The following is a 24,165-nucleotide window of genomic DNA, read 5'->3' as shown; positions in this document are numbered from 1 at the left end:
AAATTTTCAAGCATGACTGAAGTTTTGTTCATTATTCATTCTGCAATCTAGCACTCAGGTAAAGCCATTCTAAATGGGGTATGAATCTTTGTTCCTAGTATGAAAGGGTATATCTTTTTTTAAATCATATATGACTTTTGTGTTGGCATTCTTTAAAGCTCGTCTATTCAATTTACCAATACTTCTTTTTACACCCTAAATTACAAGTTTTGATTGTACAGCTCTTCCCACTGAGCTGCTAGAAAAAAATAATTTTCTAACTTGGTTGAAAGTAAATAAGACACCATTTTTTAAAAACAAGATACTAAGGATGTTGTCATCATCATTATTCATCATTAGAATTATCATCATTTTTTATATTTTCTAGACTGAGAAGACTAACCCAGACTTTTAATTGCCTGCCTGGGCAATAAAGCTTTTCCTAAGAAATAGTAAAATTGTTACTAAACCAGTGGAAAGATGTTCTCTGGTGTGTTTTGGATCTTCATTTTATAAGGAAGATCATACTCGAGTATACTCAACATAGGAAATCCCAAGGAAATGCTTCAAAAATTTGAACAAAAATGGATATTTGCAACTTAGACATTCAAAAAAAGAAATGCAGCTTGATTGATCAGCTACACTGCCAAGTAGCCAGTTCTACCTAGTGAGGGGGTATTCAAGATTTCTTGCCTGCATACAATACATTTGGAGGGGGGGTGGAGGTATACTTTCTTGATGGCAGTATTTCATAGTAATTTTATCTATGTTAAGAAAGCCAGTTATAGCCCAACATCAGCCACAATTTCTTTAGCATTAGATTGAGTAGGCAAGAGTTCAAATTTCATTCAGGTTTTCCCACACTTCTATCCTCATAATGCCTATACATAAAATAGGAGTGTAGCTGTCACTGGGAAAGGAAGCCATTGACCGCAGTAAAAACAATGTCAGACACTTATTCCCCTTCACTCTACTAAAAATGTGTTTTTCTGTTTCTCCATTGAAACTATTTACCATTACTTCCTATTCGGATAGGTAGTGAGAGGAAATTTCCCAAATAGGAACACAAACAGTAATGAAAACCTTACAGCCACTATTACTTTTCATTGCTGTTCCCAAAACCAAACAAAACATTTTAAATGGAGTTGGGCTTTAAAAAAAAAATAAAAAATAAAGTGTCTGCAGCAAAAACCGTAGACCATTCCAGCTCTCTAGTACACAAGCCATAAACACATAACAGGTTACCCTTAAAGTGGAAGGCAATTCAAAACCTAACTAATCTAACTAATCTACTCCCATCCCCATTCTATCTATCCTGTAAAAGGAAAGATGTCTATACTTAGCTATGCTGGTCCATTCACATGACCGGTTTCCAGTGCCAGCTTTAGTATAGGGGAGGGACAGCTGACTTAGAGGGAGAGTTTTCATTCTCCTCTGACTGTCCTATGAGGCTGCATGACCCTTGACCCTCTGTCTGGACAGCGCTGATGGGCCCTGTGCTGATCACATGCACCCTCCCAAAAAAAAAAAAACACACACTCTATAAAAACACACCAAACAGAGCATGTGCAGACTTTCCACTGTTGCTCTAACTATGGCATATGGATTGGGGATGACAAAAGAAGGAGAGGATCAGAGAAGACAGGATAAAACAGCTTTTTCACACAATGCAGAGGAGTAACAGTGAGTATCCCATGCATGCTTTTCTGCATGTACAGAATGATTTTACTATTGTGGGTTTAGTAACACTTTGATCCCACAGAAACGAATATATCATCAGTGGGATTTGGGGATTAGAAAGGGAGATTTCACCTAATCCAGAAGACAGCAGCACAAAGAACACATCATATGCCCTTAGCAGATTTTATTTTTTTGTTGTTGTTGTTAAATCTTAGGTTTAGATAAGAAACAACCAACCAAAACATATAAGTTAAAACAGATTTTTTTTACATGTGGGGTATAGAAAGAGCGTTAGTACATCTGTCATTGTTTTTTTCTGTTGTCTGTTTCCCCATAGGGGAGGTTTTTTTTTAAATTTAATATTGTGTCGTCAAGACAGACTCTCCAATGGGGAGACAGAAATCACTTTCATTGGTAGAATGGAAAGAATAAGAATCTCAGAGGTTTTGTTGCAATATGTGTCCCCATTAAAGAGAATATTTTCATTTCCTGTCCTGGTAACACAACAGGAAGCAAAAGATAATATCACATACGCTCTAATCCGCTCTCTCTTTCAATATCCATAACTAAAATAAAAGGTTTTTGGCTGGAGCTCCACTTTAGCACAACTAGTGATTAAATACACTTCAAAAGAAAATCATTTTAAAAGGTTGTCTATCCATTGGGTGCATATGGAAGCAGAGGTGTTGTGTCTTGGATTAGATAACAGACTGTCTGCAAATGGTTTTCACACATCAGATACCATAGAGGGAGTGACTTTAGAATTTTTGAAAACTGATGACTGCAGCATTTTTTTACAGATAACTGCATCTCACTATGTCTGCTAATAAGGCTTGGTAGATAAGAAACAAAATTCATTGAGTATTTACCTTCTGTGTTTCTTTTCAGACAAGCTTTATTTGAAAACAATAAGCATCCCCATGAGCCAACATACACATTACTACCAGAATGTTAATAACACTGTACAATGTATGTAACACTAATGAAAGCATTTCTAAACCAAAAGCAAAATGTATTATATTGAGGCTTACCAATCCTTAAATGTGGTGCGTTTGTTTCCTTTTTCTTTTTTGCTTTTTGCCTTTTATTGTACTTGGTGATCCAGCCACGTAAGTCTGGGTTTTTTTTTTTATTTTCCAACTGTTACTTTAACTGGTTTCAGAGGGTTAAGACCAAGCATTTAACACGAACACTCTGCTTACAATGGTCAGCTTTTATTCATTAATATAAAAAAAGGAAAAAATAATGTTGCTGTAACAGCTTAAAAAGTGTTAGCTCAAGTTCGGCTTTAATTTGATAGTCAAGACCACGGGTGTCAAACTGGTGGCCCTCCAGCTGTTGCCAAAGTCCCATGAAGCATTGCAAGATTGACAGTTGCAAGCCAAGCATGACTCCCAAAGGCAGAGGCATGATGGGACTTGTAGTTTTGCAACAGCTGGAGGGCCGCTAGTTTGACACCCCTGGTCAAGACCATCTAAATCTGCTAGTATAACACTACCCTCTCCCCAGACTGACAATGCAGCAGTTCAAAGGTGCCTCTGTTGCTCGTCCACCCATAGTGAAGCCAGCCTAAAGGCGGCCATAGATGGATCGATTCCGACTAAGTCGATGTCAGGAAGTGATGTCAGACGATGTAGCTGGAAGTTCTGAATCGGCCATCTTGGAAGTGGTTTATCCATCTGGAAGAAAGTGAGCTTTATACTTTTGCTGCTGGTTGTTTTTAGCTGCGCTAACTCTGCAATTTTAAATGCAAGCAATTCTATTAAAGTGCCTTTAAGTTCATTGGAGGTCTTGCACTATTGCTATTTTTTTCTCTTTGAGGTACCATCATTATTGTGAGGAGCATATGAAGACAGGATGCGGGATAGCTGGTGGTCTATTCGAAGCCCTGTTTACCTGTCCTCTGGTAAGGTGCACTGGATGACAGATTTTGGATCACAGAAGACACGTTTTTCACTATTATTTGAGTGTATGAGTTCACATCATCCATTTTGTTTGCAATTGAAGGGAGGATTTGCAGCATGTTTTGTACTTGGTTTCCTTTGTCAATTTGTCCTTTGTCAATTTGGTAAGGTACATCGATTGACAGGAGATCTTGTGTTTGGGTTCTTGTTTTGTTAGTGCATTCACTTTCACTTTTTCTTGCTGTGATCGATTTTCACGTTTGCAGTCACTTCGTGCTGGTAGCACATAGTGTTTTGATTTATTTATATATTTTTCCCACACAGGTACACTGAGGTGTTTTGTGCACTATGCTTATTTCTTTATTTTGAGGTAATATGGGAACAAGGAAGAACTGTGTATGACTACACATATCTTTGAACTGTTCACTGCATAAGAAAAATATTTTTTGGACACTGGATGATTTTTAGTGACCTTTTGGATTTATTTAGAAGACAGTGTGTTATTGGCCGAATTACAAGGAAAAATAAATGGGAAATAAGGTGAAAAAAAATAAAACTAGTGCAGCCACCACATTAATGGAATTGTAATCTGTAATATATTACATTTTGGTTTAGATATGCTTTAGGTAAATGTGTTACTAGATGGAAGACAAAAGCTGGCCAAAGACTTGCTGAATTTTCGATGCCACTCAACAGATGTTGGTCTGAGGATTGACTTCTGTCAAAGGGGAATGTTGGAAAACCTTTTTCTTGATCGAGTCCCCACTGTCAAAATACAATTTCTAAGCAGGAAGGAATCTTCTGTCCACCTCATTTGTGTAGATGGAGGATTACCTTCTTTAAAAAAAAAAAAAAAAAATATCCTTCTAAAGGCCAACTAAAGATTAGCAGATTTGCATTTCCGATTGAATCAATTTTGTTATTTAGTTAAAATTCTAGCCCACTTTTTTTCAGTTTGGGATAGAAGTCTGTAAGGTCCATGCATTATATAAAAAAAAAAAACACCTTTCTCTAGCCACCTAAAACTAAAACTATTGGCAATTGACTTATTACACTACTTATGATTTATGTCTATATAGCAGGCACTTAAGACTGACATGATATGGGAGATTTGTTAGTAGTGTTCGAGATTCAGAAGTGTTTCATATGGTCGGAAAGATCTTCAGTGACTCTCACTCTTTATTCACCCTTCTGACTCATCTACAAATTGCTATAGAAGAATAGTTTGTAGCAAAACACAACCCATAGCTGTAACAACTAAATTGCTAGTTGGCATTAGCAATTTGAAGCAGCAATTAATCTCTGCTACAAAATTGCACATGTGATTGTTAGCTTAAGGGTACCTAAAAACATCTTGCTGAGAGTGCTAAGAGCCCATAAACCCTAGCTGTTTAATTATACGAATATAAAAACCTTAGATATAATGCTGGATCCTCCGCTTTCTGTAGCCCTCTATCAGCCAATGAAACTCTCAGTCAATGAATATATGACATTGGGCTCCTATGTAAACTCATAAAAGCAACTCCTAATAACATTTAAGAGCCCTGAGTTGGAGATCTCATATTCCCCCCACCCCTTTCTACCCCTTGTACTCTAGTACAGTTATCTTTTAATTAACCCTGACCACCCCAACACCTGCACCAGTATATACATCTATCCACACCCCTGAATGATCCATGCTGTAATGGCCACCAGGAGCATTACAGCTATCTCTTAAAACTCTCCTGGCTGTTCCCTTCCTTCATATTCACATCTAGGGAAGGGCTGTTTCTCACTTTGGCACATGATAGATAACCTTTCCATAGGAACAAATGGATTTTTTTGTATGTGCACAGAAGCAAGGGACCATCCTGGGAGTATTCAGTAGTAGCTGTACAGCCTTCATGTGGGCGACACACTGCATGGTTCTGGCAGGAGCATGGACAGATGAGTATAAGACTTTGGGGGGTGGTGTCCTGTGGAAAATAAAGGATCACTGTACATTTTTCTGTTCAAATCTATACTAAGCAATGTGATTCTGCTTTCTCATATAGACAAAGGAGAACCCAGAAAGCATTTAAAAAGTGTATTTAAAGTCCAAACTTTATTTTCGCTTCAGCTTCTTGATAGACTGTAGAAGGGTTACAACCTCATGGTTTTATTGCTGTCTGCATCCCTGCTGGGGAAAATTCACCCTCACTGTTAGCCCTGGTGACCATTGTTTCTGGAAAGTGATAAAAAAATGCAAGACTTTATAGCTGTCACAAACAGTAGGTGAGAGGAAATCACCCAATGGGTAAACTTGTTTTGGTGATGCTGTCTAAGAAGAGAAACATCCTTGCTTTGAAGGGATCTCCTCTTACATGCTGCCATGGCCATGGGGCAGAAAGTAAGGGGAAATCTCCACAATGGGACACACTGGGTGACAAGGGTCAAGGAACATTGACAAGAATCTAAAAAGGACTCTAAAAGCATAGTAAAAAACTAAATAAATGCAATATATCCAAATATACCTTCAGTCTCTTCCTTCATTCCATTTCTCAATAGCAAGTTTTTCTGCTATTCTCAGACTTCCTCTTCTAGGGTGGCTACACTTGTTCCCCATGTCCCCTTTTGAACGTGGACATAGCCACCCTCTTTGACTGCAAATCTATGTGCAGACACATTCAGTTCTATGATAATTGAGGTATGCATAGAGAAGAGCATGTGACCAGAAATATCAGCACTGCTTGCTTTACAGTAGTAGCAGTTAGGTGCATCAGTGGAGAATAGGGAGAGCACTCATCACAAAAAAAGAAGCCTGAAAACAATGGTAAAAATGTTTTAAAAAATGAGCCATGGTATACTTGATAATTTAAAATAATTGAGGTAAAAAATTGAGTTTGTCACTTTAACTATTCCGACAATGGCTGCCTCATAGTAAGCCTATGGGTGATGCCATCATCACCCAGACTATGCAGCCTTTCATCTACACCAAAGCCCATGATAGGACCTGATCGTGTGACTGGACCAGGGCGGCTTCAGAATAGGCAAGTATAAAATGTAATTTCTTTTACAGGGTAGATAGAATAGTCTTAGAATGGTGATGGGAGTAGCTTTAGGCTTAGTTAGAATTTGAGTGGAATTCCATTTCAAGTCCAAACTTATTGTTTGACAAACTCAAATTATGTTGTTGCTACCAAATTTAATAAAGAAAGAGGGGAAGTTCCACTTTAAGGTTTTTTAGTTGAGTTGGCAACAGTTTGAGGGAAATCAAAGTAGACCTGCAGAGAATCAATTATTTTTATTACAAGTCTTTGTGTGATTGAGCTTTTACTGGAGATACACATTAACTAAATTACTTCCTGTACTATGCTACCTTTAATTCTATGAAGAACCCATATCAAAGTCGGGACTGAAACAGAGAAAATAAGAAGACAGAATATTAAAGTCAGGTCTTACTAGACTAATAAATAGTTGAACTTTTAACAACTATTTTATCACCAGCTGAATACACTTTCCAAACACCTCTTATATAAATACAATGGCTGCATGTCTTGTAAAAATAACTTGAACTGGACGTTATTTATTTTGGAGTTTGTCCAATGATGATATTATTTCAGCATGGACAGTACAACCAGTCATTGTGTAAGAAAATTAAATCTGTAATTTTGCAGCAATAGATCCAAAACAGAACGCATCCTGTATAAAGAAACACATTGTTACTTTTAAGACATGATGCCTATTGGAATTACCATTCGCCTTATGATATGATGCCATTATGCTTGCCACATCAATCAGTTGGAGACAAAAGAATGTTGAAAGTGCAAATAGGAGGAACTTTCCTGTAAATGTTTTCAACTCAGGTGCACCTTTTTAAAGTAATCCTCAAAATTCACAAGAGTAATGTATTTTTGCTTCTAGTACAATTAACCACTTGCCCTCCAGAGGATTTACCCCCCTTTTCTGACCAGGCCATGTTTTGTGATATGTCACCCAAATTAAATTTATGTCCTTTTTCTCCCACAAATGGAGCTCTCTTTTGGTGTTATTTTATCCTCTGTGCATTTTTAATTTTTTTCGCTATAAACAAAAAAAGACCTACAATTTTGAGAATAAAAACTAAATTTTTGACTTTTTGCTATTAAACATGTCCAGTAAAAAAATATAAAAAATCAAATGTCTTCATAAATTGTGTAATTAATAGGTTTACGTGAAAGGTATAGCATCTACAAATGGTTCACTCCCTTGTCATATCACGCCTCGACTACTGTAACTCCCTCCTCATTGTCCTACCTCATCATAGACTATCCTTCCTCCAGTCTATCATGAACGCTGCTGCCAGACTCATCCACCTCACCAACCGTTCCGTATCCACCTCCCCTCTCTGCCAATCCCTACATTGGCTCCCAGTTGCCCAACGGATAAAATTCAAAACTCTTACAATGACATATAAAGCCATCCACAACAATGCCCCAATTTACATAACCGATCTCATCTCTAAATATCACCCAAACCGTACACTCTGCTCCTCGCAAGACCTCTTACTCTCTAGCTCCCTTGTCTCCTCCTCTCATGCTCGTCTCCAAGACTTCTCCAGGGCGTCTCCCATCCTCTGGAACTCCCTACCCCAATCTATCAGATAATCACCTACTCTACTTGCTTTTCGGCGTTCACTAAAAACCTCTCTTCAGGGAAGCCTATCCCGCCCTCTGCTAATTCTGTTATCCTCTACTCTTCCAACCACCCCATCCCCCACAGTGACTACCTACTGTACCACTCACCCCTCCCTCCTAGATTGTAAGCTCCAAGGAGCAGGGCCCTCTAATCCCTCTTGTATTGAACTGTATTGTTACTGCATTGTCTCCCACTATAATGTAAAGCGCTGAGCAAACCGTTGGCGCTATATAAATCCTGTATAATAATAATAATGGTGGTGTATATACTGTTTTTTTTTTTTCTTAATACTAGTAATGGTGGCAATCAGCAAATTATAGTGGGACTGTAGGACTGCGGCAGGCATTCTGACACTGGGAGGGAACTGACTAACTGCCACTGACATCCCCAGTGACACTAATACAGTGATCAGTGCTAATAAAAAGCAATGACATTGTACTAATGACACTGGGCAAGAAGGGGTTAACATCTGGGGTGATCAAAGGGTTAACTTTGTGGTGTGTGTGTGTTACTATGTAAGCACATTTCTTTGTATTTCTCTGCAGAGCAAAACAAAGCAGTGTGCTAGAGCTGACAGAGGAGAGATCTGTATTGTTTACATACAGACTTCATACTAGTCAGTGATACTCCACGATTGCTGGGTGCCGGCGGGGAATCACCGATCGGACCCGGAGATCAACAACTGAAGCCGCCAATGGAGGTATGGGTAGGGCACGCGACATACGTGATTTTGCGCAGCCCTGCAGCAGTATTTCTGCTATAGAGTGGCGGGCAAGTGGTTAAAGTGAAACTTTACCAAAAAAAAACTGCCAACAGGCAAGATTTTCAATGCAGAAGAGACATGCTATGTCTCCTCTGCATTAAAGTTATTTACCTGTCTGTTCACACTACGAATTTTGGGATGTGATCGCGACCAGGCCAATGGAAACAGCTGGGAATTGATACTTGGAAGCCACTGGGGTGAAGACGTCAGCAGCCGGTTGGGAGCTTCACGACATTGCAGAGCTGGAGAGAAGAGCAATATCATTTTTCCCTAAAGCTTAAGCTGCTTATATTTTAAGTTTCCCATTTTACCTCTTCATTAATATACTATTAGAAATTTTAAATAAAGCTTGTCCATTTTCATGACATACTTTACTTTATATCTAGTGACATCTCTGGGTCTCTGTGCTTTGCTGTGAAATGCAAACAGGTCATAGCTGGTGGGAAAGTCTGCCAATAGAACACACAAACGATGATCTGAAAGTTCTACACGTTCTGGAAATGCTCAAAAGAACTGTAAGGAGTAAGGACTGATGAGGGAAGGTCAGCTCACTTTGAGATTAAAGCTCACAAGTTACCCGATTCACTAAATGCCCTCCAACAGGTCCAAGAGGAGCAAACCTTGTCTGGATCAGTACTATCTTCTGCTGCTAGGGTCTCCATTGCCATAATGTCACTGAGTACCTAGGACCACACTAATATATGGAGGAGAGGTTTATTTCCAGTGGGGGGAGATGGCAACATGAGCAGCCAACAGGCAATATCCTAAGATGTCTTTTTTAATTTTAGAGAAGGAGCCAGGAATCATTACCAGGAATCATTACCAGATATTATTTTAATGAAAGCTACACATTTAAAAATTCTCCTCTTACATACTGTAACTTAAATTTATCTTTCTTCTATCCAATCAACTGACATTCTAGGGTCTTTCCTTTTCTGCTCCCGTGTCCACCTTCTCCTGTGTGCCCAGGCCGCCATGATGATGCACCCCCAGGGGGTATGTCCTTGACAGCCTGGGATCACAGGAAGGGAGTTAAATAAGGGTAAACAACCTGGGCACTCCAGCTGTGGTAAAAACTACAAATCCCATAAAGCTTCTCCCTGGGAGTCATGCTTGGACTGACATGATGCATTGCAAGCCTCTAAGACTTGTAGTCCCACAACAGCTGGAGTGCCTACTCTGGCTTCAGTGGTGCTAGGCTCATAGGAAGACATGAAGGGCAACAATGGAACTTGGTAAGGACAAGGAGGGAGAGATTTTTTCTCGATATAACTGCAGATATGCTCCAGGCTGTCCCCTGGTTCTGGCTCGTCAGCTGCTGGAGGGAGAGGTACAGGAGCATCACTCTGCAGCTGCCCTCCCCAGCATCGATTCTCCTGCTGTCTGGGCCACTGCAAGGGTACCAGTGCGACCCTTCTGCTGGCGGCCCTGCATGGCTCTGGCTGCTGCTGCTGCCCAAAAGGTCTCTTCTTCCAGGGAGCGGTGCGGCCCCCCTAAAAATTGCCGCCTTGCATCGTGGTAGATACGCCCCTGCCCTGGGGGATACACTCGCCCCCACCATAATTTCCACTTGCCATTTGCAAGCAGGCCAGTGGAAATTTCAAGCCCTGACATTGCTATGTTAAACTTTATATAAGAGTTTACTGATTGGGTCTACATACTTAAACTGAACTTTACTTGGCCATGACAAGATGTTTGAAATGGACATGGGTTACTGCCGTGCTCTTCAACTTACTTCAATCATTAGTAAAATCATATAATATAATAATAATATAATATACTATAATATAACAGGTAACCATTAGCACAATGGATTTGTAGTGACTGGTAATATGATATAAGAAGCTGAAATGCATACCAGGAAGTATGAGGAAGAAGATATGCCACCATAAACTCTGTGGGGGGGGGGGGAACTTCTATATTGTGTCCTAGACACTTTTTAGAATTCCATTACACCTTTTCCCCTGAAATTTCAGAACAAATACATAATTCTGTATTTGAAGGTGGCGGCAATGAAGCCAAAAGAGGTTATTTACTAAAACTGGAGGGAACAAAATCTGGTGCAGTTCTGCATAAGAACCAATCAGCTCCCAGGTTTTAATGCCAAAGCTAAATTGAACAAGCTAAAGTTAGAAGCGGATTGGCTATCACGCACAGCTGCACCAGATTCTGACCACTCCAGTTTTAGTAAATCTACCCCAAAGTGTCTATATCGGACACTCCATCCTCAGTGCAACTCAGAATTACAGAGCTCCCTTCTCGGCCATTGTATCCATCACACAGATAGGTGCATGGCCGAGGACTTTTCTAGCAAACTGGAAGATGTTTGATGGGAACTGAGAGACTAGTTCCCGATTAGGTCCACCTTGCTTTAGATTGAGAGAGCAGTGCTGGCTCTGAGTCTATGGATGGGTGGATGCAGTCTGATAGAGAACTCGGAGGTTCTCCATCAGGTCCACCTCCTGTATGAATTGTCATTGGCCAAATATAGGTAATGACACTGGCAAGTATCCCATACCCCTTTGTTTACATTCAGCTTAAGGCTCCGTGTACACTGGGCTTTAAAACGCCTGTTTCCTTAGCAGAAAAATGCAGATATAGAGCATTTTTGTACACATTTTAGGCAAGTTTTTTCTGCCAGCAAGCTCCCATCAAAAATGCACACCAGAAGGGTTTTCTTTCCTGTCTCTAAAATGTTAAGCTTAAAATATGCCTCTAATGGTCCTAATGTGTATGGACACATAGGATAACACAAAAAACACAAAACTCCTGTAGAAGCAGCAATTTTTAAGCCAGTATGCATGGAACCTTAGGCAGATTGATCCTTGAAAGTCTTTTGTGACATAGGCTGTGAAGGTTGGATCCTCTGACCTCCTGGGTTGGGGGGGCAGTCAGCAAGTGGAAGGTTTTTACCCTACATTATAATCTGACTGAACAATCTTCTTTAGATCTATGTACAACCTTATAGAACAAGGGCATGTTTGATTGTATAAAAACTGAAAGGATTGTTTATTTAGCCCTCTTATTGCATTGATTTTGTAATTTTACATAAGATTGCTTAGAGATTGTACAATCAGATTGTAAGTTGAATGCCATCTTTAGATTAATGTAGTTTAACCCCTTGACGCCGACGTAACACAAATATGTGGCCTCACAGAACTGGGCTTTTTTCCATGGGGCCACATATTTGCGTACCTGTCTTTGTGCTGGGAGAGCACCGCAGGGCGCATTCCAAGCACAAAGGCCACAATGTCACTGAGAGCCCCAGGTCCTCTAACGATCGGGACACGGGACTCCTGATTCTGGGTCACATGATCGCTGTGATAGCCTCTGATTGGCTATCACAGTGATCAGTCACTGTACAGCCCAGCCGCCTTGTTTTTTTTTTTCTCTCTATGAATGGAGGAGAGAGATACACTGTATCTCTCTAACTCCTGGCATAGAGGGAAAAAAAATGTTTGTAAAAAAAATAAAGAAATAATACCTAGATCAAGGTTTGATCTAGTTCAGTCCCAGGGTAAAAGGACAAAAACAAATGTGCACTATTATTTCTGGGCTGTACTACAGATACAAACAACAAATAACATACACATATATGGTATTGCTGTGGTCGTCAAGAGCTGAACAATTTATTTTGGGTTGTTCTTTGGTGGTAGGTTATGGTAGTAACAAGAAACACAGCTAAATAAAAGAAAAAATGATTTTGGCCCAGTTTTCCTTCAATAATAGAACAAAAAAAAAAAAATCAGGAAATATCCATTACCATTTACCACCAATTGAAAGTCCAATATGTCCTGAATGTACAAAGTAGTTGTGATGATATGGACGGTTTTACTAACACATGTCAACGTTGCAAAATTGTGCTTATTTAGATTTGTTTTACCCTTAGGCATGAAAGGGTTAAATTAACTCTGATTTTAGCAGATTTGCACAGTTTGTTGATTTCACTTGTTGCTTGGGAATACTCTTTATAAAAAAAAAAAAAAAAAACTAAAAGCCAGTCATACACAGTTTGAATCGAGTCTGGTCCGCGCTGAACCATCTATGGGCAGGCTGAATGTCCCCAAGTCGATCAATCAATTTGGGTTCAAACAGCCTGTTGAACTTTACATGCGATTATTGCTAGTGGCTATTATAGCTGCTAGCCGCAATCACTGTGTTCTCCTGGCGGGGACGGCTACCTCCACCCCCGCCTGAAGAACACAGTGGTTCCACGGAAAGGATTCCCCCATCAACACTAACTGTGTTGATGGGGAAATTGAGTGATTTTCTTTCTTGCAACCACGGGTTGCAGGAAAGAAAAATCGCTCCATCTATGGGTGGCTTAACAATTTATATTTGATCTTTCTGTGACCTAATAGTCTAGCTCAGGGGTTGGGCAACTGTGGCCCTCCAGATGTTGAACTACAAGTCCCATCATGCCTCTGCCTTTGGGAGTCATGCTTGTAACTATCAGTTTTGCAATGCCTCATGGGACTTGTAGTTCTACAACAGCTGGAGGGCCACAGTTGCCCACCCCTGGTCTAGCTTATTGATTTTATAACCGAAAAGAGATTTGACCAAGCTACACAGTAATTATCTGTATGCAAATGATGATACAGACAGGCTCTTATTAGATTTTAGTGCTTCCTTGTTTGCATTGGAGGACTATCTGGTAGAACAATATATACTGCCTTTTAAAACACAGTAGTTATGTAAATTTAAGTTAATCCCTTTAAAGTTAATCCCTTTAGATACAGACACTCCCTACAGTTAATTTATAACTATTGGTTAACCATGGATCCACCAATCTTTATAAAGATGAAAAATTCTAATCAACAGCGTCTTTTGTGCTTGTTAAAGTGGAACTAAACCCTCATATTCTTTACAGCCAAGGAAAATGCACATGTGACCAGTTATGATACCAGCCATTTAATGGTTTGATAGTTTGGGTGAGAGCACAAGCAACTGACATTTGTCAGCAAGTGAACGCAATTTCTTTGATAAACAGATAAATTGCTGGGTTTAGTTCCACTTTAAAGCAATATTTTAATGATCAGTTAGCCAATAGATTACTCAGGAAACTTAAACCAGTAGTAAACTCAAAAACAAAAAATAATATTCTGCAGTTAACCTGTTCTTAGATGTGGTGTCTGAATTTGTTTTCTTTTTCTAGGCCTTTTTTTTTTCCTTTATTTTCACTTGGTGATCCGGTTTATTTACTAAAGCTAGTGCAATCAAAATCTGGTGCATCTGTGCATGGTAGCCAATCAGCTTCTAACCTCAGCTTGTTCAATTAAGCTATAGCAATGAAACCTGGAAGCTGATTGGTTTCTATGCAGAAGTGCACCAGATTCTGAATGAACCAGATTTAGCAAATAAACCCCTTCCTGTCTTTGGGCTTGTTCACACATGACTATATTTCTAACTCTTAACAAATGCTCCTATATCATCAGTATGGGCGTTAGACAGGCATTAATGAGCTTTAGTATGGATGTTAGACTGGCGTTTTACAAGCATTAAAACGCTCCTCAGCCTTATGCGCAATTTTGATGCGTTTTATAAGTGTTTTACAAGCGTTAAAACTGCACCACAAATGCCTATAATAAACTGTAGTTATATTAATGCCCCACAACCGCACTGCAAATGCCTGCCAGTGCACTAGTGGAATGTCACCATAGACTTGAATGGGAAGCGTTGAAAGGCTTCAAACTTTTCCAGACTCAACATGAGGCTTGTATTTAGAAGCAACACAACGCTAACACTTCATGTTTTGATAATGGGAACAGCACAGTGTGCTGTCCATAGTATAATTTGCATAGCTGTTTGAGGAGCGTTAAAAATGCCCATCAAATACCTGCTTTCAATGCCAGTGTGAACTAGGCTTAGGGTGTCTCCATTCTGGATGGAGAAGCAACAGGGATACCTTTGGAGAGCGGCATTGTCTGTCTGGGGAGAGGGTAGTTTAAGACTAGCAGATTTAGATAGTCCTGACAAACCTATAGCAACAGTTTTTTACCTTCTGGGATAATTGAATAAATAATCTTTAATAAGCTCTGATGATTGTAAGCACTCCTGCCAGCATTAAATGGTTTGTCTAAACTGTCACTTTGTCTGGTCAGCTTGGTCTGTTAAAAGAACGTTGAAAAAGACCACCAGGTGAAAAAAAAAAGGAAAAAAATACTAATTCAGCCACTACATCTAAGAATTAGTAAGCAGCAATATTTTAAATATTTTTTTTTCTGTTCAATACCACTTTAAACACTGATGTTTAGTATACTTTTTTGGGGGGATACAGCACCATACATATTAAGTATGTGTAATGGTGTGTGCCCCATTACCTGCAGTTGTCTGCTTCTACTACAAACCTTCCCCTCTTTGCCTACTCACAGGTACTCAATACCATCCTCATGGCTCACAATTTTGAGATGGGAACAAGGGCACCAATTAGCAAATGTATGTAGGCATAGGACTCACCCCCTGCCACGCACCCTTAAAGGAGAATTAGACAAAAAGATTAAACCCACATTTTGGGGGTTTTTGTATCACTTCTACTCCTTTTTACTGGCTTTTGAAGTTTGCAAATGCAACAGTTTAGAAACTGGATGACAGGTTTAGCACTGTGAATGTTTTTGAAAGATATACAGTGCATTTTCTATACAACTATATAGATCAGACAAAAATGAGGGACACATGAAGAGGAAAGAGGGACATTGTTCCAAATCAGGGATAGTCTCTTGAAAATCAGGGACAGTTGGGAAGTATGTATCCTCATCAGCTGTCTTCTGGCATCTTACAAATACCTGCAGCCTTAGCTACACTGAAAATTGCACCGCCCAACCACCTCCTTCTGCACTCTCTGTCATGCACTGAATTCATACTACTAGAATCCCACAAAGGATTGCATTCCATGAATGGGTGGTGGAGTAATTTAATGATAGGTTTCCTTCACCCATTCACAGAATATATTGCATTGTAGTAAGTAATGGGATACATGCCATTACACATACTTTATGTGTATAGAGCTTTATCCCCCAAAATGTACAAGAAACCTCACCTTTATTGAATGCTTTTCAAAATATGTACATTTACGTATGTGCACAGTTCCCTTTTGTCTCAGTATTGGCTGCATATTCAATTTTTTATTAGATTTAATTCCAGCCTAAGGCCTCATGCACAATGGGTGGATGCCTAACTCCTCTGAATGCCTTTTCTCCTAGCAGGAGGAATAAAGCATAGAAAAAAAGCACCTAAAGCCTAGTTTTACAAACGCGTTTAGGCGCATCAAGCATTTGGATGTTCATTCAATCCATTAGCCAGAATAATTCATTCTGGTTTTTTGAATTAAATGAATGCTGAAGCATTAAACATGCTTAGTGGTTTATTTACTAAAGCTGGAGAGTGCAAAATCAAGTTCACTTCTGCATAGAAACCAATCAGCTTCCAGGTTTTATTGCCAAAGCTTAACTGAACAAGCTGAAGTCAGAAGTTGATTGGCTACCATGCACAGCTGCAGCAGATTCTGAGCGAACTAGATTTTGTAAATCTCCTCCATAGTGTTTAGGCACATTTAAGTTCATCAGGCATTTTTGCTGCTGAAACACTCCACTCCTGAACCTGCAAGTGATGTTTTTGTTTTCTGCCTCTAAACGCCTGTGAACACATATGTGTGGATGGATACATAGGGTAACAGAGAGGGGTGTAAGAGAGAGAGGCAGAAAAAAGTAAAATACCCTTAAAAGCAGCGTTTTTGTAATACAATATTTTTCTATGGAGGTTTTAAGATTACATACAAGATAGATACTATATATATATATATATATATATATATATATATATATATATATATAGTAAGAAGATAGCTGGATGCCCAGGAGTCCTAAAACTCCTAAAAAGTCCACCGAAAAAGTAAGGTTGTAGTCATACTATAGGTGAAGCCTGCTGGGCTGAAATAGCTCCTGGCTTCCTGTATGTCTTGGATAGTCAAACAGTCAGAAATCTCTGTCATAGTTCTTGCCCTCTTGTGAGCTTTGGGTGTTCCCATCAAGTATTATGTGTTCCAAGGCCTCTTTTTGGTTCTTTACGATATAAAATACATTTAAAAAAATCACCAGGGAACTCCTCATAATGGCCACAATGGGTTTTGTAGACCCAAGAAGATAAAATGAAGAAACCAGTCAGATGGTTTAGCGCTCCAACATCTACTAAAAACTGAAGCATCAAAGCCCAAAGACATGCAAAAAAAAAAACGAATATGACTGGACTTGCACATGACTGGATGAAGAAAGTCAGAAGAGCTTTACCTCATTCACCAAGCTAAGGGAGAATTCCTTTGCAAAGTGAACCGCCTATTTGCCTTTAGTAAATCCACCTCACCTGCTCAGGACCATACATACACCCTGGCAATATATGCACATGGGCAGATTTATGCTCCACTGGGTTTATCCCCATACAAATCTCTGGATTTTGATGATAGATGTCTCTAAGTAACTTTACCCACTGCTGGCATAAATTTATCCACCCACTGGTGGATAAATTGTGTCAAACAGGCTCAGGATGCAGTATAAAAATGATCATTACCATTATTAATAATACGACTAGGCAATACATTTGCTTACTAAGAGGAGATCATCCATGCTACGGCGCATGTGCAGTAGACTCACAGACAGAGATGATGGAGACCCCACCAGCACCATACATAAGGCCCATTGAGTTCACTTGAAAGCAAATAAACTTGTTAAAAAGGGTTAAAGTGGATGTTGCCAAGAGCTTAAAACCTCACAAGGTGTTAAGTCCTTACACGTGATTGGTACAAGATGCATTTTATTACCGAGTCAGTTTTTGTTTTGTATTTTGCCTTTTAAGCATGCAAAAAACATGCTTAAAAATAATCCAGTAGTCAGTAGTCCATTGCTACAGGATCACCGATTACTATTAAAATGCACTATGATACTATGCCAGAAAATGAAATGTTTGATATTGCATTTACAATTACGACATTGAATGAAAGCTATTGTTCACTTTAAACAGCGTAACAGATGTTGGCAGGTTCCCTGAATATCTATAAATAGGAAGGACACATGAACATTCTGACCAAATTCTGATAAATGTTTGCTTATAACTGGAAATGGTAGAAAATAAATATAATAAAACATTTATTGTTCCATGTTAAAATGAACTTGTCATTAAATATCATGCTTTATATGAACCAATACAATACACGAAAGCATAAAAAAAATTATGAGTATTTAAGTAAAAACCACCTTTTTTTGTGAAAAAATTCTGTATCTAAGCTACTTCATGTGATCTAAAACTTAGGCAAAGACCACATGATCTCTAGCTACCAGCACTGTGGACATTTCGGGGTTTATTTACTAAAGCTGGAGAGTCCAAAATCAGACTCCCTTCTGCATAGAAACCAATCAGCTTCTAACCTCAGCTTGTTCAATGAAGCTTTGGCAATGAAACCTGGAAGCTGATTGGTTTCTATGCAGAAGGGAGTCTGATTTTGGACTCTCCAGCTTTAGTAAATAAACCCCTTCAAGTCTTTAGAGGTTGCAGATGGTCTTCAGTGAACCACATCCTGGCTGATGTTAACACTACTAAGACAGCCCATAGATGAGTTTGCTTTTTTTTGTTGGACCAGAATACGACACAGCGGGGAAGATTACCTCATCCACCTTGAATGTGTCAATGGGGAATTTGAGTAAAAAAAAAAAAGAAGAAAAAAAATCTGAAAATGATTCCCCCATCCAAAGATTTGATGTAGATGAGGGAATCCGCCCCTCTGTGTCTTTGTATTCTGACAGTGGTGAGATTTACCTGTCATCAGAATACACTAATCAGTGTTGCAGGTTATAGCCTGCAGCACTGATCGAGCGGGGAGAATCCAACAGGATGGTTGTATAGAAGTTGATTGGTAGAATGACTTCTGTACAACCACAGTGACCATACATGCATACATATATTTGCCATATATATTAAAAAAAATAGAAGTTTTAGCAGCCCTTTAAATGTAAACCTATGGGAAGTGATGGTGTTTAAAGCAAACCAAAATTATTAACGCCCTGTTTCATACTATAAAACTGGTTCATAGTTGCTCACACAAACAAACTGTCATTTTTTATTTCAGGCACAGTAAGTGCAAGGTAGAAGATGAAGGGTAATTGTTCTAATGCATGAGAATGCTGGGAAAACTCTGATTGGCTGCTGCTTTCAACACCTCCAATCTCTATTTCCTCCACCTGTTTAAAGACACCATTGTTTTGGTAGGAAAAAAATATAGCACAGAATTGTTGACATTTAAATTGCTTTCAAATTCAAATTACTACCTACTGATTTACTATGATGTCAGACATACGAAAACAGGTTATTGAGGGTGATTTACTTTAGTAGTTGTTTTCATTTTGAGTTATTTTCATTTTAGTTGACAAAACAGCCAATCATGTTCAGGAGAAGTTCCTCTTATTTAACTGTCTCTGTACATGACTGATTGTTTCAGAACAGTTAACTAAAGCTGGGTATACATTGCGAGTTTTTTGTCGTTCACCAGTGGGCTGAACATATGAAAAACTCACAGGTCGGCTTCTGTTGAACAGAGAAAGCTGCATGGTTCCTGCTGAACCGGCCACATTTTGATACATGTATACCCAGTTTAACCCAATTGAGTGTAATACAAAAGTAAAAAAAAAAAAAAATAACTTCTGTCATGCCCTCCTTGGGAAACAATTGGACTTTCATTCTTTCCATTGCACCCCCAGTAGTTAAGTGGCACAATTAACTATTACAGGGTCTAGACAACTGTGTTACAGCCAAAATCTTTGAAAGAGCAATGGACCCTATAAAAGCTTAATTTTCTACTGGTGGGGTAAAATGAAGAGGCGACATATTTAGGTGGATGCTGCATGTCCCCAACTGGCATGCCACTTTTGGCAGCATACCTGAGCAAGCATCACTATGGAAACACATTCAGCATCCCATAATTGCCTGATAGAGCAGTGCTGATATGATGTGGAGTTGTTCACTAGTGTCTGCTACTGAGGGAAGAAATGCTAAATTTGGTTGTTGCAGGAAAGGGAGATCTTCTAATGAGTAAACCTGTTCTGGTGAAAACTGTCTAGGAGGGGATTTCCCATTTGTAGACAGGGCCAGACCTAGGGGGGGTGGGGTATCAGGAAGTAGAAGGGTGGGGAGGGGTGCAGCGGGCAACCTCAAGGGTGTCAAACTGGCATGGCTATACAGTGCTCTGCCTCTATCCAACACACCGCATAATTTGTTCCTGTGCTGCAGGGGGGAGGACCAAGATGCATGGAATGATTTGCTATTTTTGAAAGGGGGGCTATGCTATGAAGAGGGGGGGGACTCTCTTGTGATGGGGGAACTCTAATGGGAAGGAGGTTATTCTGAAGGGATGGGGTTACTCTGATTTGAAGGAGGCTATGTAATGGGGTGAATGTGATGTTAACGGGGCTGCCTCTGAAGTGATGGGTAAAATCTGATATGAAGGGGGAACTCCCCAATGAGGTGCCAAGTAGTGGGTGACATCATCCAGTGCAGATGTCAGTGTCCTTCAGCCCAATAAATACAGATCAGGATTGGGACGCCTTGGGATTTCGTATACTTTTAAAGGGTGCCATGACCATGACACAGAAATGAACATTGAGAAAGGTTGAGAAACACTGGCCTGAAACATATGCTTTTCATTGCAGCCATTTAGAGATGTAGGGAACTAAGAGAGGAGAGGAGCACACTAAACAATAGTTTGTTGACATTATGCCCCTCTGACTTTTCTACCGCACCCCCCCAATCAGACAGGCCAGATCTGACCCTATTTGTAGAGAAGACCCCTTGGGAAATGGACAGAAAAGAAAAACAAATGAAAATTCTCCCTACAGTGTCCAAAAAAAAAAAATGGCTTTATTCTCACTTTAATAAAGTTAGTGTTAGGTTTTCAAAGATGCTATTAGGGATACAAGAACGTTTAGTGTTACATGGAATGGTAAGGGTTGGTTAGTGTTAGGGTATAGAGAGTAGGGTAGGGTTAAGCAGGGTGTAAACAGACCAAAAATTGGCCAGTTCATCAGGAACTGGATGAATTTCGGTCCATGTGCAGCTGTCTGTTCAACAGAAGCCATCTAATGACCACCTTTTGTCAAACACTCATGGTGAAAACCAGCATTCAAACAGAACTTGCAGCCAATAGCTGCAGCACTGATCTGTGTATTCTGATGTGGAGGGTGACTGGGAGATCCCTCGCTGTCAGAATAAAATAGAACAGTGGGAGAGATCCCTGCATCAACTTAGTCCATGTGGATGTGGGGATCAATCTTCTGGTTGAACGAAAAAAAAAAAAACTGAACTTGTATACCCAGCTTTAGTGTTAAAGGGAAGGTTACGGTTATATTGAGAGTTTGTTTTAGGGTTACAGGAACAGTAATTATTACGTTTACAAGAAAGGTTAGATCTATGGGGAGGATTTGTGTTACAGGGAAAGTTATGCTTTCAGAGAGTTAGTTTTAGGGTTACAAGAAAAGTTAGGGATAGCGGGAGGGTGAGCATTAGGGTTATAGGTAGGGTTACTGGAAGGGCAATATTGCAGTTACAGGGACAGTTATGCTTTCAGAGAGTTAGTTTTAGGGTTACAGGAAAAGTTAGGGATAGCGGGAGGGTGAGCGTTAGGGTTACTGGAAGAGTAATATTGCAGTTACAGGGAAAATTACGCTTTCAGAGAGTTAGTTTTAGGGTTACAGGAAAAGTTAGGTATAGCGGGGGGGGGGGGGGGGGGGTGAGCGTTAGGGTTATAGGTAGGGTTACTGGAAGGGTAATATTGCAGTTACAGGGAAAGTTAGGCTTTTAGGAAGGGCTGGTGTTAAAGTTAAAGGAGGGTTAAGGTTACAGAGAGGACTCATTTTAGGGTTACAGGAAAGGTTAGGAATAGAAGGATGCTTAGTGTTATGGTTATAAGGTAGGTTGGAGTTACAGAGAGGGTTAGTGTTACAGATAGTGTGTGGGTTACAAGGAGTGGTAGCATTAGGAATCCACGAGTAGTTCTGATCTTAGAGAAGGTTAGTATGAGGGATACCTTCAGGTAGGTCCTCACCCTGAACACCAAAAGAAACACCTTTTGATCTCTCAATGTTAAAAGCAAATTTGCTGCACATCTAAATCCATACCCATCAAACCCGTAGAAGAATACTCTCAACTCTCAGTTTTAAACCTCCTTTAGCAATAATGGCAAAAATTAGAATTGGAAAATGGGTTGCACAACAAAGACACATAATTTTAAATAGATATATTTCTGTGCATGTGTGGATCCTTAAAAATATGTACATGTCAACGCTCTGTTTCCCCTTGTATGTTTAACAGGGATATCTGCAGATGTACTGGTGCTCAAATGGATCATATGTGACTGCCAAAAGGACATCCAAAAAATAAGTTTTTTTCATGAAGGTTGTCAGTAACTCCCATACAGTAAATTTTTTTTTCACATTTATCAATTTCTAAGGAAATCACAAAAAAATTCTTACCTCATTAAATTGTGTGTGGAACTCAATTGCCGTCCCGCAACTGTCCACCATTCTGCTCACATTGTTGACAGTAAGGATGTTATTGACTCCAAATGTGTTCAGCACAGCTTGGGTAAACTCTTGCTCCATTGTCAGGTTTTGAATTTCCTCGGAGTTAGCCATCCCCAGCCACACAGCCACAGCCAAGGCTAAGGAAAGCCAGGTATCTAAAGAGTGTCCAAAATGCCTCATATTACAGTAAAAAAAAAAATCTGCTCAGTGATTCAAACTAACTTTTTAGATCAGCACCCACAGATAGGTTGATACCTAATCACACAAAGCTGGCTGGACTGGTTACTGAGTATAAATAGCGTATATATGCAGTAATGCCAGATGATAAAAGCTGGATTAACTGCCAGCATTGGCTGGCTATTTCTCTGCTGCTCTCTCTGCACACACAATTCTATGGCTCCCTGTTGACAGCACAGTGTGCCTGTTAGTATCTATCCTTCCACATGGTCTCTCAGTTGTTTCACTGTCCACTGTCTACTCAGCTAGTTTTTGGACAGGAGCTCCCTCCAGATATAGATGTAGCTCTCTCCTTCAGACCCTGCAAGAGATAAGAAAACAAACACTTTTTTCACTGTTCGTTAACACTCAGCTGAGCTACGCATTAAGAAAAAAACTTCAATTGCAAATTTTGCAACATTCCAAGATTAAATGACATAATAATGTTTTAGCAACAATCTAATAAAAAGGCAAACTTAAGAAGCTTTTCCAAACCCATTCATTGAATCTCTCTTTTCTTTTCCTTCACAGACCTGTGTGTACAGTTTGTTCTTTTCCTCTATTTCACTTCTTGTCCAATGGGGATTTTCTTTCTTTTGACTACTTCAGATATTGCCTGGCATCATGTAACCAGTAAATAGAAGCATGCCAAATTCTTCTGGCTCTGGTCTCTTCAAATGGGTTATTGTTAGCAGAACCCAGCACCATAAAGACAATGTTTCCTTTTTTTGCCTTATTTAACACAGAAATACTAAAGTAAATAATACTATTGGCAGGTTGTTGTCTGACACATAGAGGCTGAATCCTAGGAGCTACCTAGAAAGCTTTACTGTTGTAGAACTCTACTTGTATGAACAAACTTATTTTTTTTAAATAACTATATTACTAAGATTATGTGATTATGTAATACACAATAGCTGAATAGTTGTGAAAACAATCTAATAAGCTGCTTTGTGGTACTTTGCTGGATAATGACTGAAATGTATTGCCATGAAAGAGACTTAAAAAAAACGCATATGCAGAAATTAACCACTCTAGTCTATCAATGTCCATGTTTATATTATATTGAAAATGATTGACTTAGGATGGAGCTATGTTGGTTATCTTTGTACAGGATTAAGGTACATTGCATTATTAAAGTGGATATCTTTCCACAGAAGCAATAGTGATAAAGTAACAGTTTGCAGATAAATGTACTGAACAGGCTTGTGGTAATAGGTATTTATGCAATGTTAATGCCGTTTTTCACTAAAAAGCACTGTAGGAGTGCCACTAATTTTGTAGTGCAGTTTCTATGGAACTGAGGAGCTAAAGTGTTAAGCTGGCCACAAACTAGTACATTTTCAAGTAAAACATTCATGAATACAAATTCGAACATTCATATGAAAATTCCCCCTAAATTTATTTACTTAAATGTTCGAAATTACTTAAA

The 24,165-nt window shown here is 39.4% G+C and overlaps 1 protein-coding gene across 2 annotated transcripts in view; it reads right to left on the bottom strand.

The window, feature by feature from the left end:
* The window catches only part of SLC39A8 (solute carrier family 39 member 8), a 78,234-nt gene extending 55,180 nt beyond the window's left edge, over positions 1 to 23,054 (bottom strand). Inside the window, exon 1 of one of the 2 annotated variants that reach the window (XM_089680542.1) lies at positions 22,467 to 23,054. In XM_089680542.1, the coding sequence (XP_089536668.1) occupies positions 22,467 to 22,697 (231 nt within the window). In that variant the 5' untranslated portion in view covers positions 22,698 to 23,054. The remainder of the gene's footprint in view (positions 1 to 22,466) is intronic. The other variant, XM_089680541.1, reaches the window with a different exon arrangement.
* Between the last annotated feature and the right edge of the window lie 1,111 nt (positions 23,055 to 24,165).

Source organism: Staurois parvus, unplaced genomic scaffold (genome assembly GCF_062004578.1).
Source record: "Staurois parvus isolate SC_StPar_1 unplaced genomic scaffold, SC_StPar_1.0 ptg000244l, whole genome shotgun sequence".
Taxonomy (NCBI): domain Eukaryota; kingdom Metazoa; phylum Chordata; class Amphibia; order Anura; family Ranidae; genus Staurois; species Staurois parvus.
The sequence above is the reverse complement of the archived record's forward strand: the minus strand, read 5'-3'. Positions and strand labels throughout refer to the sequence as shown.